Here is an 18,456-nt window from a genome sequence, read left to right as displayed (position 1 = left end):
TTATCAGTTGAGGAGACAGATGGTTCATTGGAATAGGTTCAACAGACGTCCTTGGCAGATCGGCATTCGTTCTTTTCAGCACTGTTGGAAGGGGCGAACATCAGCATCGACATGGGGATACTTGAGCAAGTTTCAGGGCCACCATACATCTTCAGGATTGTACCTTTGCCTTTGTTTCTTCCAAAGTGGAGGAACATCATTCAACATTCTTGGACCAGTTTCTTCCTTGGAGCAGCACTCACTGGTTGGCATTCTTCCTTTGGGGGGGGGGGGGACTACCTTGTCTCTCTTCCTCTTCTTTCTTATGGGGGGAACTTTTTTCTCTTATGAGGTTTTGTCTCTCTCATTCTTCACTAATGTATATACTTGATGTATGTCGTAATGGGGGGGTCTTAATTACTCCATCCATCCATGCATCTTGCTTTTTCATCTCTCTTTTTGGGGGAGGGTTTTTCCCATGAGGTTTTCCCTCTTTCTCCGCTTGACGAGAGATTGCATTTCATTATGTACATGGGTACCTAACATGGCTTAGTAGCCAGGACCCATCTTGCATTTCATCCTAGTCTCGTAAGCTTAAGGGCATTCTCCTAAGTTGCACTTAAGGGGTGTGTTGGTGTAAATACGTGTTTACTATTTACACTTAAGGTTACTTAGGTTAATGCATTATTTTATTATTTATTTTGTGAGACATTTAGGAGTTTGTGTACCTTTTTGAGTTGTCATGTTGACAACACAGAAGTACGCAACTCTAATTCAGCACATGGTGTCTAAAACATTGGAGTTTGCAACATTCACTGAGTTGTCATGTAGACAACACAGTTATTCGCACTCCCTTTTTAGCACATGTTGTCTACAACATAAATCTGCGTGTTACACCCTTGTAGGCTTATCCTCTCATCATCGCACTTACTTCTGTGCTTAATGGAAGATAACCCAAATCTGGTGGACATGTGCCTGGTTTTATGACTTATCATGTCGCTGATTCTTAGGCATTCTAGATGCATCTCAGAGGCCCTTATATACAGGCACTCCTAGTGTACTTTAATGCATATTGAATTGAATACATTGGTATTTTGATCATACTCCTTTCTGGTCTATAGTTGTGCTTGTGTTTGAGTTTTTAGTTCTTGGGTGAATTTTTCCCTAAGGCAAATTCTTACATCTCTGATTAGATCTTTTTTGCATTGATCTATAATCATCACTTGTTATTAGTAAATCATCAACATATAGTATCAATACTATCATATCATCTTTATCCTTTTTATAATAGAGATTTGGATCAACTTCATTCTTGGAGAATCCTAAACTAGAGAGATACTTATCAATTCTTTCATACCATGCCCTTGGAGCTTGTTTAAGTCCATAGAGAGCTTTCTTGAGCTTGCAAACAAAGACTTCAGGGTTATGAGTTTCAAATCTTTCAAGTTGTTCCAAATATACCTTTTTTTTAATCTTTTCATTTAGAAATGCTATTTTCACATCCATCTAATGTACTTTCCATCTTTTCGATGCTGCAATAGCTAGGACTGTCCTTATAGAGGTGTATTTGGCAACTGGAGCAAAGGTTTCTTCATAATCAATTCCCTCCTTCTGAGAGAATCCCCTGGCTACAAATATGACTTTATATTTTTCAATACTACCATCAACAACATGTTTGATTTTAAATATCCACTTAGAAGAAACAACAGATTTTCCTTCAGGCCTTGAAACAATTTCCCAAACATCATTCTTAATAATGGATTGGTATTCTTCCGTCATAACATCCATCCAAGCTGTATGTTTAATAGCATTTGAAGCATTGGTTGGTTCTGATTTAGATAAATCACTCATGTTTGTTGCATAATTAGAAAATCGTTTGGGTCTTTTGCCTTCTCTGAAGGTTCCAGATGGTGTAGCAAAGTCTTTTGCGTCCTCTACAGTCTTAATAGCCCAAAGTGGTCTTTTCTTAGAACTTTGAGTTTCCTCAAGATTAAGATTTTGAATTTCATCTTCAATTTCTTCAATGTTCTCCCTCTGAAACTTAGATTCATGATTTTCTTCAAAACTAGGTAAATGTGTGGGATCTTTAGAACTAAGGGCTCTTTTGAATGCTAAATCTTCATCAAATACTACATCCCTAGTAAGTTCAATGTTTTTCTGACTAGGTATGAAAATTCTATATGCTTTAGATGTTTCACTATATCTGACAAAAAATACCTTTCCTCCTAGAGGGTTCTAACTTAGTTCTATTTTCTTTTGAAACATGTATGTATACTGGGCACCCAAATATCCTAAGATGGCTTATATTAGGTTTAACCTTAGAAAAGACTTCTTCAGGAGTTTTATCTCTAAGGTGGGAGTGAGGACTTTTGTTTTGAATATAGACAACAGTACAAGAGGCTTCTGCCCAAAGACAATATTCTAAATTTTGATCAAATATCATAGCTCTTGTTGCATCTATAATTGTTCTATTATTCCTTTCTGCTACCCCATTTTGCTGTGGGTTATAAGGAACAATATACTTCCTCTTAATTCCTACTTCTTTACAAAAATCTTTAAACAAGTTTGAAGTATATTCCCCTCCATTATTAGTCTTAAGAGTTTTAATTCTGTGTCCTGATAAGTTTTCAGTTAAGGTTTTGAATTCTTTAAATCTGTTGAGGATTTCTTCTGATTCGTTACAGTTTAAAAAGTAAATCCATGTTTTCTTAGAGAAATCATCTATAAAAAGTATATATTACCAGAACCCTCTAAGAGAAGTTACAAACATAGGTCCACATAAATCTGAGTGGACTAATTCCAAAACATTGTTAGTTTTTCTATTGCTATCATGGAATGGACTTCTGGTGTTCTTACCTAGAGCACATCTTTTGCATATGCTTGAATGATCTTTATTCAACTTAGGTAAACTAGTAATTATCTTCTCCATAGTTGATAATGCTTTGAAGTTTAGATGTCCTAACCTTCTATGTCACATTTCGTTTCTATGAGCAGCTTCATGAATTAAGGCTTGAATAGGTTCTATGTTTAATTCATACAAGTATCCCTTTCTTTGACCAATCAACTTTGATTTCTTAAATGAAGAGTTTTTAGACCAAGTCATCACTTTACCGTCCATGAATGCAACATTATGTCCATCATCTTCTAGTGTTGTAACAGAGATTAGGTTCCTCTTTATTCTTGGTACATAGAGTACTCTTTTGTGATGTAGAGAAACACCTGACTTTAGTTTTAGGGTACAATTCCCAATTCCTTTGACCGAATGAAAGGAATTATCACTGATGGTAACTTCGCCATCAACTTCTTCTGAGATTGAATCTAGTACTTCTTTGTATCTTGTAATGTGTCGAGATGATCCACTATCAATTACCCATGCTTTGCTTGATACTTCATTTGATAGTATAGAATACAAAAACACAATTCTCAGGATCATAGTTTTCTTCTTTCCTTGTAACGTTTGTACAATTTACTTGTTGCTTTGTATTCTTCGGGCAATTAGATCTACAGTGTCCAAATTTTTCACATTTGAAGCATTTTATTTTGGATAAATCTTTCTTAGGTTTGTCATTTCTTTGATTACCCTTCTTCTGGAAGTGCTTCTTCTTACCTTTATAGGAATTTGTGTTGGGAACATGAAGTTTTTCATTTTCAGTTTTCAATTTTCCTCCTTTCTTAAGTTTCCTAGACTCTTCTTGAAGGCAATCTCCTTTAAGTCTATTGAAGTCAGGAAGATTGTCTCTAGCACTTACTCCTTGTGAGAACATTTCCCATGAATCTGGTAACCCATCTATAGCCATAAGTGTTACCTCTTTTTCTTCAATTATGGTCCCTATACTTGCAAGTTTATCTCTTAGACTAGCCACCCTTAGGAAGTATGAATTCATAGATTCTCCCTTCTTTATTTGTATATGATTTAGTTGTCCTTTTAGTGCAAGGGTTCTAGTCGCATTGTTAACCTCACATGGATTTAATAATGCATTCATCATATTAAATGCTATTTGATGTTTCATTAGCATAGGTACTATTTCATTTTTAACCCCATCTAATATGATTTGCATGGCTTTCTTGTTTCCTTTAATCCAGATAGTTTTATGAGGATCAACATCAGGTCGCTTGGATTCTTTATCAACAAATTGTATTACATCATTGTCTTCAAGAATCATCATGATTCCGAATTTCCAAGCAACGAAGTGTTCTTTTCCATCAAACCTATTTTTGGGTCTGATTGTGCTAGCCATTGAAGGTAGAAGGAGTTGCTAGATATTTTAAATTTGATTGTCAATTTACAAAGCCAAGGTTCGACTACTAGAACTTTGATACCATGTAAAGTTTCTACAAATTTTGAACAACCAAACTTATAATGCCTTTAATCTACTTGCTGAAGATGATCCTCTATATATCAGACTTGTATGAAGTGTTACCAATAGTATAACAACTATGTTGGAAATGTTCTTATGCCTGCAATAAATCGCATAAGGCAGTAATGTAGAGGAGCAGACTTTTTGTGTATTGTGTGTTCTCTATCCTCATACTTACCTTATGTTTATATTGCACCTAAGAGGCATGTCCTTACAAAGGACATGACTCTTCTAGGTCGGCCCTTATGAATATTATATGAATAAACAAATAATAATCTCCCAAGATCAGCATCTCTTAGAAAATTATACTAACAACTATGCAAATTAAACATTTATTAAATGCTCCTAAATAAGCCGCCGATAAGGTTAATCAGATAAGGTTATAAAAGAGGCAAATCTTACATAAGGATATCCATGCTTTACATGATCTTATACAATCTACTGTCCAGATCAGTATTTTATCACAATTAAATAGAATTAATAGGTTCGTGGGTGGGCTCGTTAGTATATATATATAAATATATGCATTATATATATAAAAAATAAGAGAAATGTGCATAATTGTACAACTAAGTCATTTCATTGTATGAATAGATATTGCTTGATCATTGATCAATGCCAAATGTGAAAGTCGAACATTAAATACTCACTCATTAGTATATGTTTATGATTATAAAGAAAATCATACATTGAATTACTAAATGAGTAAATTGCAAAATGAAATTTTAAAACATAGACTAGTTCATCAGATAATAAAGTTTGAAACATAATGATAAATGACAAATGTTTAATAGTTTATCAATGATAAATGATCATAGTATCAAATGCCCTTCAAGTGTCAAATAGGTCATCAAAAAATGAGGGATCAATGGCTTCATCCTTGGCAGCAACTATATCTAGACCCTCATCATTGGAACCCAAACTAGTTCCACTAGCCCTAGATGTTTCCGTATCCTCCTACTCAACATCTAGCAAGGCAAATTTGGCTAGATCCTGGACGGTCATATCCAAGTCAGTAGACTCGGATAATACATCCCAAAACTTCTTTGGCACCTTTTGTATTTTGGATCATTGCGTGACAGGTAGCGCAAGTTGTTGTGAATATATACCAAGTCCTCTGCTTTCTTGGAACCAAATCGGTTACGCTTCACTAAGTTGGTAAAGGAGTATGTACTCCGATTCTGCTCACCAGTAGAAGAGCTCGCAACCTAGAGAGACATCCAACAAAATTTAAAAAAATTAGAAATTGTAAATTGTAATACAATAGGAATTTAAGAGTACTAGTTCTACAAGATAAGTGGCCATAAAAAAGGAAAAAATAACTCAAATACTTGTAATAGGATCTTAATGGCAAGATGTTGGAGGTACATATAATTTTGCCCTTGTAAGTATCACCATCCAATGACATCCATTGATTGGATCAAGGTCTGCATTTTATCCTGAGACAAACTCTGCAAACTCTCTCCTAACATTCAATGCCAAATCAGGATCGCTAAAGAGCCCGCTCACTGCCTTCTTATATTCACTAGCACCCTTAGGATATCTGTACGGTAGCACTGCACCAGGAATAACAAGTATCTCACCACTATAATACTTATGAGAAAGTGCATATGCCATAAGCTGTAAAGGTGTAGTCATCTTGTTCCAGCGATGTAAAACAATTGCCTCCACCTTTTTTTACAAGGTGTCCTCAGGATTCTACTCTCTCCAATGAATGATCTGAGATGTCAAATGATGTTCATGTAAGTTATCTTGATGTAGTGTTAATTAAAATTAAAAGTCAAAATATCTCAATAAACAAGGATAAAGTATTGTACAAAAATTTAAACTTATCGTTTTCACTCTCTCTAGCATGGAGTCCATAGCATCATATATGTTCCCCAAACAAGAGTCATTAGTGTCGACAAACCAAAGCATAGACGTGATGGGCTCATCGAATTCTAATACATAATCTTTTCTACCCCACCAATCATCATTCAAGATCATAGCCTTTACCTTTTTAGCCCTTGTTGTATTGGATTGTGTCCATACACCCTATTAGTTGCTAATAATCATTTGAGACAATGCATCTTTCACCCTCACAAGTCATCTAAGAACGATTGTGTGTGAAGCAAACTTTGTTTCAGCAACCTATTACCATGTTAATTGTAAGTTAGTAACACATTTCAAATATATAAACAACACAAAAAACATTTTGTTCAATTATGTAAAGTATGACACAAAATGATAAATGAAACTAAATAAAGTTTTAAATTTACCTTCAATATTTCCAAGTAGGAGAAGGATCTGAAAATTGCTTGTGACATATGGTGTTTTGTCACAAACATTTGGATCTCCTCACCCTCATACACTTTTTTCACTCATTCAATTTGTGTGCCAATTGCTTTCAACACCAAGTTCAAGGAGTGGACGATGCATGGTGTCCAAATGATGTGATCATATCGTGCTTCTACCAAAACACCCATTGCCTTACAAATTTTGGCATTGGCCATTATTACTTGGACAATATTGTCAACTCCCATGGACTCTATGGATTCAATGAGAATCCAGGCAATAAAATCTACATCCTTTACTGCCCTTCACAATCAACTGCCTTCAAAAATATTGCCCCCTTGGGGGAGACAACATTCACAATTAATGGATGGTGTTTGCAATCTTTCCATCCATCGGAGACAATACTCACCCTCGTTTGGATCCAAGAATCTCACTATTCAATATGGTGGTTCTCAACTTTTCATATCCAGGGCCTCAGTAATCACAAGGTGCTTCATTTATTGCTTCCACCATCTCTCTCCAATAAGGTGCCCTCACTAGATTGAATCAAAGACCATTCGTAAAGAGGCAACACCAAACCTTAATATTAGCAACTTCTCTCAATTCATTTGTAGAAGGGGTAGGTAGGAAGGGATGTTGTCTAGTGGTTGTTCGAGAGGGTGGTGTTGGTGGTTTGTGGTTTGTTCTTTCTTGTTTCCCCTTGACACTAACCTACTAGCATCTTGTTGTTCTTTTAAAATAGCTTCTATTTGAGAAGCCAACAACCCCTTGTTACCTCCATCTGGGGCCCCCTCACGCATGCTGATATCTTTACCCCTATTAAATGATGTTAAACTCGGTAATAGGAGGCTCTATATTGGGTTTGGCAAAAATTTCATTTCCATAAATACCCTCCACTCCTCCAGCACATTGTTCAATTCTCGTTGTATACTTCTGCAAAGGAGAACTTTTATCAATTTTATATATTTGAGATCCCTCCCCACCCATTGAACTTTGACTAATCATTCTTGCAATCTATAACAAAAAAAAATATTTTTTTTCAAAAGTTATACAAAAACTTGATAAATTTTAGAACAATAAAAAACTTAAAACAAACTATCAAAGAAGCAAAGGGAAGGATTAAATGCATACGTGGAGCACTCAACATTGATTCTTGGAAGGATTTGAGACTCCACAAACACTCTCTACAACCTTCTTCTCAAACTTGCAAAATGGGCACACCAAAATGAGAGAGCAAAATGAGAAAGCAAATCAGAGATTAGATGAATGAAATGTTTTTTATTAGGCTTCTTTTAGGGTTGCAAAAAACATTAAAAAAAGCACTGTTTAAGTGATTTTTTCCCCTTTTTGGCCCCATTGTCATAGGTCTGCGTGGGTCCTTCGTGGGACCCTACCCAAACTTGGTCTGCGCGAGTCCTTCGTGGGACCTACCTAGACCCGGGCTTGAATCTAGACCTAGATGAATCCAAACCCGGACCTAAGCTCTAGGGTGTGGACTCGGTTACACAGGTTTTTCAATACATCCCAAATTGCATGACATGACACATGCAATATTAAGTGTTCTACCATAGCTTTTCAGAATTCTTTTCCTAAATGCAATCTTATATGCAAAGGTAGCATGATATCCCTGTTTTCGTTCCATTTTACATAACATGTGTTCCAAAATTAGAACTTCCCATTTTCCATTTCTATGTAACATGAAATGCAGCCATGGCTAAATTTTTTATTTACATACCTACCCACTATGAATTTCTGGAATTTTCATTCCCTTTGTATATATTACTACATGTCACTTGTGTTCAATGCAATACCCAATCACGTCTAAAATCCCCGATCAAAATATTTGTTTCAATCTTACCAAGCTCCCAAATTGTGATTTTTAGTATCCATTACATGTAGTGTTACATATAATCTTGAGTTTAATCACCTCTAAAATCTCCACATCTATCATTTCCAAACTGGGAACTTTCACAGCATCTACAATGTCTTGTTACATGTACTTAAAGGTGCAATCACCTCCATAAATCCTGACCATACTCAAATGCACCCTTTTGAAAATTTGAAATACAAGTATAATCAAGGAGTTTTGACGCGATTGCAAGTTGAACTACATATGCAACTACTCATGCAATCTTAAGTGTACTTAAGTCCAAAATCCCCGATTTCACTTAAAATTTATGTTTTTCCCTCCTTGTAGGAACTTTTTGGTCAAACCGAATAAACTATTACAAGTTGAACTACCCTTGCACCTCCACCTACACGGGACATCAATATCCTCGAATTCCAACTATGGCCCACAAAGGGCAATTTTTTCACTTGAGCCTTGTTTGCGCACATGATCTACTATGTTTTAAAATCGGAGTATGAACTAAATGAGGAATGATATGGAACTAATGTCAACACTTCTTGATGTTATGCTATTTTGGTCTTTTCATCTCAATGCTATAGGGGCTCATCCAATGTTCGAAGAATCACCCACTATCCCAGAGAAAAGGTTGAAATTCAAGTTTCACAAATATTAGAATGTCGTCATTCTTGCTTTAGTGGTCTCAAACATAGATGAGATCAAAGATACAAAGGTTGGACGTGTGGATATGTTTGAATTGATTCAAAGGACAAAGGTAGTGAATTCAATAGATGAATGAAGAAACTCCTCAAGTGCCATATGCACATGCTTTTAACCTTTCTTGTAGTAGTACTGGAACCCGAGTTCATGATGGCATGCACATCAGACTTTGATAAAGAGACCCAAACGATCATGGATGTCAAGAATAATTTTGAGGACTTATGCAAAGGCCATCAACAAAATTTCCCATGTTCCTTTTGCACTTGTGTATGCAAACATTTCTCATGAAAAGAATTTAGAGTATTACAATAGAAGGGAAGATGATTGCAAAAGGGAAATCAATATTGCTTGGTTTATCAAATTGAGGCAATCGATTTCAACTCGGTGGATTGCAACACTGTACAAAACCAGAATCAAGGAGGAGATCAATGATATGATCACTCTCCTAGGCAGAACGGGGGGATCAAAGAAAGCCAATATTTTTCAGCCATGAATGTTTTAGGATATTGCCATTGTTTAAAATGGTAAGGAACAAATATTCTGGGAAAAGTTAATTAGTGACTCATTGTGTGAACAATTGTCTTAATGAGTGCATAGCATGTGTATATCTCTGCATCTTTCTGAGTATTGCTAGGAGTCTCCAATGATGGGTGTAGAAGTAGATTGCTGGTATGGAGATATTTTAGTCAGTTACCCATGGTCGCATGGAGATATCGTTCCATAGACTTGAAGATACCTCCTTTGGTAACTTCATGTGCCTATTTGATTAAAACTTGAGAACAATAGGGTTTCAAAGGCAACATGTAAAAAGGTAAATGAGTATGGGTGCATGTTGCTACAATTCCTGATTTTCTCTTACATGAGAGTTGGATGCTTTGATGTTCACCCATACATGTTGCCAAGGTACCCAATTGACAAGATTGTTCTGATGGAGTTTGGAAAGTAGTTGAGATATGTGCATATTAAGGAGTTTGCAACACATAAGTCCAGATTTGCAATTCCCATTCAACATCCCTTGGTGATTGGTATGCATTCACTTACTTCTGCTAAAAAGGCAGATGCTATTGGAAATTGAATTTTAGGAGATTAAACTCGAAGTTTAATATCAGAGATGATTTTAACTAGTGAGGCATGAAGGACAAGATTAAGAAGTCTTTCACAGATGTCCATTGTATATAAGATGTCTTGATAGATCTTTGCACAAACAAAGACATATGGGGAGTGGATTATTTTAAAGTCTTTGGAACAAGTAAATGGTATGAATAATTCTAGAAGGAATGGAAGATGATGGAAATGTGCTAGATTTATTGTACGAGGAAGAAAAGGCTGTCACTTAGGACCCTCCCTCAATTCAATGGTCATTAAAACAAATTTTTTCTCCATAACTGACAGATTCCAATCCATCATGGCTCATACCCATGCTTGGCTTAAGCGCAAGGGTGTTAAGATGAGGAGATTCAAATCAAGGCCAGATAATGATACAACTAGACTAATGGGCTGTAAATTAGAGGTAAGATGTAAGAATAAAGATAATGCATCCTCTTTTGGAACCATAGTAAAGTGGAATATCAAATCGAAGGACAAGACTTGCCAGTATTCTTCTGGAAAAGAAAATAACAAGTGATTCAAGAGATTTTTGAGGAAGATGATCAATAAGAGGAAGAAATATAAGTACTTCCCATGGCACTAGATTGACAATTTACTTGTGTTGAAACTCTGCAGGTATTAATTTCTATGGATGTATCTAGTTTCACGATTGACGCTGATGTTGACTGTTTCTCTACAGTTTTAACTTCTTGTGTGGCAGTTTTATCATCTTCTCAAGCTACTGAGTCTATTCATAATATTGTTTGTGGTAACTTGGCCAATTTTTCTCTTATGATTCCCATCCTTGTGCATACACAATTCCTTTTGTGAAGGCTATAATACCCTTAGTTACTTTGACAAGTTCATGTTAGAATCAATGTCTCATGTCACTACAGGAACTATCCCCACTACTGTTCAAACTGATGCACCAACTATTGTTTCCATCACAACGTGTACCCAAATTGTCTCATCAGAGGTTGTAGCTGAAGACACTCAAGTTGTCCTATCTTCTTGGTTGAGTGTCATTGTTCCTTAAAGAAATAATCAAGGGGTCTTGCTATATGTCTTTGACTTTGATCTGTTGAAGGAAGTCAGGACCAAGGGTGCCTAGAGAGCTAAAACTATATTAAGGGTTCGAGTAGACAAAGATAGAATACAATACGTGGAGATAGCTGAACCCCTTGCAGAAAAGCCACGCGGTGAAATGTAGCTTGCAAAGGAAAGAACAATGAGGTGGAGGGATTTGTTATATCATTATTCTATTCCTACATCAAAAAAGTAATCTTAAAGAGAAGGAAGCCTATAACTAAAGTTTCACCATTCTTAAGTCGCTTTTTCCTTCCGATACTGTTATCCTAGTTTTTTCAAAGATGATTGCTACACGTTGCTGGGGGATATCTTCTGGTCCTTTGGACCTAACTCCGCCACTGTATCCCTTTCCACAAGGTTCCTGTAAGAATCTCCCCAAGTTTTACAGAGACGATAAGTAGCATCCTGATGAATATATCGAGGCTTTTTATATTGCCCATAGTGTGTGTGGTGTAGAGCATTTACTATTAAGATGTTTTAGTGCAGTTGTTTGTGGAAACTCTACAAGATATGACAACTGATTGGTTTTGCAATCTTGCAGAAGGTTCTATTAATAGGTGTGATACTCTCAAAGATAAATTTGAGGAACAATTCAAGCCTGCTGAAGCTGAGCCTGCTGTGCTTGCTTGGTTGACTCAAATGAAAAAGGTTGCACATAAGGCATGCGATAATTCAATCCCAAGTTTAATAAATTGGCAAATAGAATTCCTATTGCTGCAAGGCCCACAACTGAGAACCTCAAGTGTTTCTTCATCAATATGGAGTTGCTTGAAGTCATCTTTTTGTTGAGAGGAATTGCTCTTATAAATTTGGATAATGCACAAACTTTGGCAACAAAGATTGAAGATGATTTGATCTTGGTGAGTAAGATTCAAAGTAACTCAAACCTCCCAAAAAGAAATTCATTCTCAAAATATTCCTCATCAGGCACCACAGATCCAATGGTGCAAAACTTGAGAAATGAACTTCTTTCTCTCAAGAAGCAAATTTCTCAAGGACCATTTTCTGCGCCATACAAGGATATTCTACAGCAGACATATTCAAATGCTGCCCATAATTATGCAACAAAGAGTCAAGCTAAGCTTCCCCCTCCTTCGAAGAGGCTTGCTCCTGAGGCTCCTCTAGGCAACTCCATGACGGGGCACTATGAAGTAGAACAACTTGGTTCTCAATCAGAGGCTATTTATCAGGAGGATGAAGAGACAACTGATGAGTCTAGTATCAAGTATGTACACTATGATGATGGAAAAACTAAAGAGGCTCATGGTCAAGCATTTGTTGTGATGACACATTCTCAAACACAATTGGCTTGTCAATAAGATGAGGCAACAAAAGAAAAGGATAGTTCTCGGGTTTTGACACCCTTGGTAAAAGAGGAACACCTCTACCACTCTTCCTAAAGATGCTAGAAGAAACCATGTAACAATGATCCTTCTTTTGCAAGTGTACCCAAACCCAATGTGTCTAATCCAAAACCCTAGGCTGAAAGTTTTTTCCTCTTCCCTAGCAAGTTCTTTTGAAGCATTTGATATTATTGACCAAGACAAAAATACAAATGTTTGAGGTTGAATACTTACAAGCTTATCTCGATCAGCTGGATAGACTTGCCTAATTTGTTAAGGAGTCCAAACCCACTCAAGCCTCAACTACTACCCTTACCCAAAAACCTAGTAACTGTACCGTCATCTATTCCTTGGAAAAAAGAACCTTCCTATATATTTATTGTTGATCAATGACATCAAAACTATGTAACTACATTATTGATTTCGGTGTGGGATTACATTGAGCCATCTGATGCTTTCAGCATCTCTATAGCTTTGAGAGTACAATGACAGTATTGTCTCTCTTGCCACATCAACAACCCTATTGATTTCTCATAAGGATTTTGCTGATAGTCTGTATCAGATTGGGTTAATTTTTTGGCCAAGTATTTCAGACAATTTAGACCACTGGTGAATCTTTATCAATGACAAACAAATCATTGATTTCCTTTAAACAAAGGAAAATTTTGATGAGCTCTACTTTGAGGGAAGCTAGTAATCATCTAGAGGGTCAGTCCTAGATATTGATCAAGAAACTCGAGAAGGATTCATTCAATTGAAGGGAAACAAAATTCCCAAAGGCCTAGTTTCTCTTGAGAAAGTCGACAAGCATGACAAATATGCCAAAGAGCAACAACAATCTAGAACTAGCTCTACCATGAAATATGAGAAAGACAATCTTGCATTATAGGCTGATCTGAAAATGTTAATCATTGGAAAGTGTTGCACTCTGGAGGAAAGGGAGTGTTGATGTGCATTTTATGACCCACCAACAATAGAACAAAATATCAAAATATCTTGTCCTCTTGTGATCAAAGTCTTATGACTCCAAGTTTTCATTCATGTTAGATTTTGACCATGGATAAGTTCAATGGTAAATGTGATATGTTATTTTACCACAAGGGGCCTTACAATTGCATTACTCAAGTAGATTTCAGATGATGCTAGAGGTGAGAACTAATGGAAGATATTGCAATGAAGTATTTTTTGGTTTTATGAAAAATTCGTAAGGCAAATGAAATAGGGTTCAGGAATTCTAATCTACTCCTAAGGGTAATCACGATGACAAATATTGCTTTGATAGACAAATTCTAGAATAACTAAGCTTCGCTTCGCCAAGGTTAACTATAACTACGCAAGAACTAGTGCAATCTTTAGTAGGTTATGCAAATGATTTTCATATTACAATGAACACCATCAAAACAAATATTGCACTTTGAATGGTAGAAGTTAAGCGCCCATAAAAGTGGGGTTCAAGCTAACTTCATACAACAACTTGCAATCAATAAACCATCAAAACTATGAACCATGAAATTCATCATAATGCCATTACATTCTCCATTGAAATCAAAACATTTTATCCAACCAATCTAATCTAAATGAGGGAATGAAAGAATAAACAAGCACTAAGACACTTCAAGAGATGACCAAAACCTTTATTGTCTTAGTGGCACATATCAATAATCTTAGAACGAGGCCGTTATATAGGTCCTTGATTACAATGAGTGGCCTGAATTGAAACAATAGTCAATGACCCAGTATAATGTTCTGTATGCAATTGTATGGAAATTGGATAGGTATAACCCCCACACTTGGCAACAAAGGCAAGTATGTACGTGAGAGCATGTTGGTCGTACAGTCTAAGAAAGAGGGAGGCAGTGTGGGTGTATTGTATGCACTAGCCGTATGGTGGGAATGATGATTTTGCTGTATAGTACAAATTGAATTTTGTATGGTGTGGAAGAGGCATATGGTGGGTGTTGGATTGGTCACATCCATATGGTAGTTTGGGCACTGTACCGTGATGTGGAGGGGAGGTATGATGGACATAAGTGGCAGTATGGTTGGAGGAAAGGGCATGTGCGTCATGGGTGTTGTAGGTTGGAGTCTGGACAGAGTAGTACGGTGAAGTTGTATGGAAAACACAATTATGATATGCCTTGTTTCCAATGAAGTTATGTAAGGAAAATCCAGAGATAATACTTGTCGCGATAAACATAGAATGATATGCATTTAGTTGCCAAAGAATGAAAAATTATAATTGCACACAATGATGATGATATTCGCCAACACGATTTTGTAGATTGACACAGACAATAGAATTCCAGAGATAGTTGCCAAAACACAAATGACACAAATACTTTAATCTCTAAATAATGATAATACATGATTATACATTACATATGCATTTGACCCGGGCAGATACAAGCAGTCACTAGATGATGACAACTAACAGAGTTGGAGCACACAGTGAGATATCCAACCTATATCTCCAATGTCAAAAAAGGGTGGCGCTGAACCACCATAATTGCAACAAACAGAGTAGGGAGGTCTTCCACCTTTGAAATTGCACACTTCCTCAGCCTTTAGCGTCTAGAAATACAAAGACAAATCAAATCCAGTCCATCACAATTACAATGCCCAACCATCTCCTTATAAAGGCCTCCAAGAAGCATCTAGAGATTTACCATTAGCTGACAATATTATTTTATTACTTTATTAATTTGGGCCCCATATTTATTAATTAAAATAACTAATTAGAGGTCCTTTTATTTTATTATTTAAATTATGGGACCAATTAATTAATTAATTAAATATAATTATTATATTAAGATTTGGCGACATGACACCTAGATTATGCCACCTCAACCCTAATTAAGGTTAGCACAAGGAATACATTAATTAAGGGGTCCACATTGACCAACCAAGAGAGAACCACTAGCTTAGTGGGTAATAAGTGCCCATTGCGCATGTCCATTTAGCAGAGAGTGTGGTGACAATGAATGCCCACCAAGCTTTAAATATACCTATGCCCAGAATAGCCTATGTTTGATCTCACCATTTGAATGCATGAAATTTGTCCAATTCCTCATTTGAACTTGGAAACTACTTGTATAAAAAGAAAAGTAAGAAATTCACAGATTTATTTAAAGAATGCAATTCTGTGTTGCTTGGACATATAAGAAATTGAAATTGTTTAACCCAAGATAATGACCAACACTGCCCCTCTTACAAATGATGGAATGTAGACTATTCGATGCTATCTTAGAACCAACTATTTTTATATAGAAATAAGAAAATTGCTCACGAAAAGACTAATTGCCCTAATGATAGCTAGAAACGAAAGGGATTTTGGGGGCCAATTGATGGTAACTCGATGCAATTGTCTCTTTCATTCATTTTGGGTTATGATATAATCTATTGATGGTCACATTGTGATAGAGCCTAGATGCAAGCTAACAAATTATTTTCTTGGTAGTTGGGTTGAGGCAGTCCTTAAAGAGAAAGATTAGTTGTTTCCCTCCTCTCTAGAAGTTCTCTCATCATACCTGTGCTTTTCTAGTCGAAGACTTTATGTCATTTGTAAATTAGTACTCATAAGAAAGAAATGGTGAAATTTGATTATGTGAATTTTAGAATTATAACTAAAGCTTCCTAGAAGATAACTTAGAAGTTCCTCCTATTGATAATGTCTTGAAATTTTGAAGAGTCGAGTTCTTTATTCTTTAATTTTAGAATAATGTTTTGGTTATAAAATTATAATGAAGCAATTGTCGATGCATCATTATTTGTTCTTTTATTGCTAGTTAGCAAGTTTTCTCAAGAGAGTCAACCATGTAGTTGGCTGATATGTAATAGTACTATCACGGAAGACAATTTTGATGGACATTATATGATGAATATTTTCAACTCCATTTATTTTGATGACATTGAATTTCTGTTATTTTGTTTTGCAGCAAGCCGCTTATTTATTGGAAAACACTATGAAAGATTTTGCTGAAGGCGTAATCAAAATTCTTCTGTCTACAAATATAGTAGAAAGTGGTCTTGATATCCAAAATGCAAACACAATTATAATTGAAGATGTTCATCTTTTTGGACTTGCACAAATGTATCAGGTGCGCTTTCTCTTATTCCTCTTCCCTCCTTAATACACATCTCTACAAGTAAACCTATCAACTAACATTTGATGTCAATGTTACCTTTGGACTTGATGTGAGTTATACTTGGTTACAGATTCTGTGCAAGCAAGTAGATGTGCCCTGATCAGTTGTCTCTTAAAATGGTGCTTATATACTATTACATTCTTCTGGTAGTCATTATAAATGAACTAGTTGTTTATTAACAGCTCCGTGGAAGGGTTGGAAGAGCAGACAAAGAAGCATATGCATATCTGTTTCATCCTCAGAAATCACGCATGTCGGATGATGCTTTGGTAAGTAGTTTCAGCTACATGCTTTTGCTACCTATATGTTTTATGAGTATTATAATGTTTTCTTGAAGCAGTTAGAAACATACATTTAATTATTATTTCGATTCACAGCCTATGAGCTTTTCACAGTATAAGCAAACTAGCTTTAGTCATAAATGAAGTCAGACCCTGAGGTTAGGTTGCCTAGTTTGAGATTTCCTGCTATAGTTAAGTTACCATTTAAAAAACACATTAAACAGTGATCTCAAATCTATCCTCATATTTGAGTATATCAGCCCGGTGAATGACTTTTCATTCTATTATTACTTTATCCTGAAAAGCCTGTTGGAGTCAGGAATATATATTGCAGAGTTTCTTCAAAATATTTAGACAAGCTATAATTTATTCAATCAAAATCATGGTTTGTTTCGAAACTGGCAAATTGGATGATGAAAGATCTGATTTATTTTCAATCTTCACCAAATGTTTAAAATCTAACAAGGATTCAAAATTCAGGATAGGTTAGCAGCATTACAAGAGTGCTCTGGACTTGGTTGTGGTTTTAGGCTTGCAGAGAGAGATATGGCCATTCGTGGGTTTGGAAGCATATTTGGTGAGGAACAAAGTGGGGATATTGCAAATGTTGGGATTGATCTCTATACTGAGATGCTATCTGAAAGCTTATCGAAGGTAAGATGCTCTTTGTTGTGATTTAAGCCTAAGTTTTTAAATTAGTCTTGTGATGATACTACTCTTGGACAATTTGCCAATAAATAGGGAGATGGTTGTTGCACATAAGTGAAATTCTAAAATAATCCTCACCTGTTCAGACCCAGTAAAAATGTCTTCATAAAACAGCAGGTGGTGGAATTATTTAAGTCAATCGTGGATTTATTTGAATAGAGTTATTACGAAAGACAATCTTTCTCTTTATACATTGTAGATTGTTTTGGAGAAGCGTGGGAATATCTGATGCCTGTGTATTCTGGTACTGAAACTGTCAGCAAGGGTTTAAATTCAAGAAAAGGTTTTCTTACAATTGTAGAGTGTTTTATTTTGAAAGAGATAGTTACATCATGTTGTACTATTTCTCTTGAAATCAAGGTCATACAGATGAATTTAAGATTTAATCCAAGACATTCAGTGGATCTCTTAATGCATTGGTCATGTCTGTCTCCAATGTGTATAAAATTTGCCATTGAGGTTTCAATTACCAATTTTATTGCAGATAAGAAGCTAAAGCTTGTGTAGTATTCTATTTTGCAACCAGGTATTTCCTCTATATTGCATTATAATTCTCTTTTCCTTGAAATAAAAGTCTTCATATCAAAAAGAGATTTCATACAGAAAATTCCACACCCTAAAAATATT

General features: G+C 35.8%; 1 protein-coding gene across 2 annotated transcripts in view; it reads left to right on the top strand.

Moving 5' to 3' along the window:
- Positions 1–18,456, top strand: part of LOC149540842 (DEAD/DEAH box helicase) — a 192,886-nt gene that overhangs the window by 155,168 nt on the left and 19,262 nt on the right. For both annotated transcript variants that reach the window (XR_016356446.1, XM_089801908.1), the window contains exons 8-10: positions 16,631–16,792; positions 17,023–17,109; positions 17,602–17,775. Coding sequence is in view for 1 of the 2 variants with exons in the window: in XM_089801908.1 (XP_089658034.1) it covers positions 16,631–16,792; positions 17,023–17,109; positions 17,602–17,775 (423 nt within the window). In the remaining variant the exon portion in view is untranslated. The remainder of the gene's footprint in view (positions 1–16,630; positions 16,793–17,022; positions 17,110–17,601; positions 17,776–18,456) is intronic.

This window comes from Cupressus sempervirens, chromosome 9 (assembly GCF_028749045.1).
Source record: "Cupressus sempervirens isolate cs-2001-9-10 chromosome 9, ASM2874904v1, whole genome shotgun sequence".
Lineage (NCBI taxonomy): Eukaryota > Viridiplantae > Streptophyta > Pinopsida > Cupressales > Cupressaceae > Cupressus > Cupressus sempervirens.
Note: the sequence above shows the minus strand (reverse complement) of the source record. Positions and strands in the feature narration are given on the sequence as shown.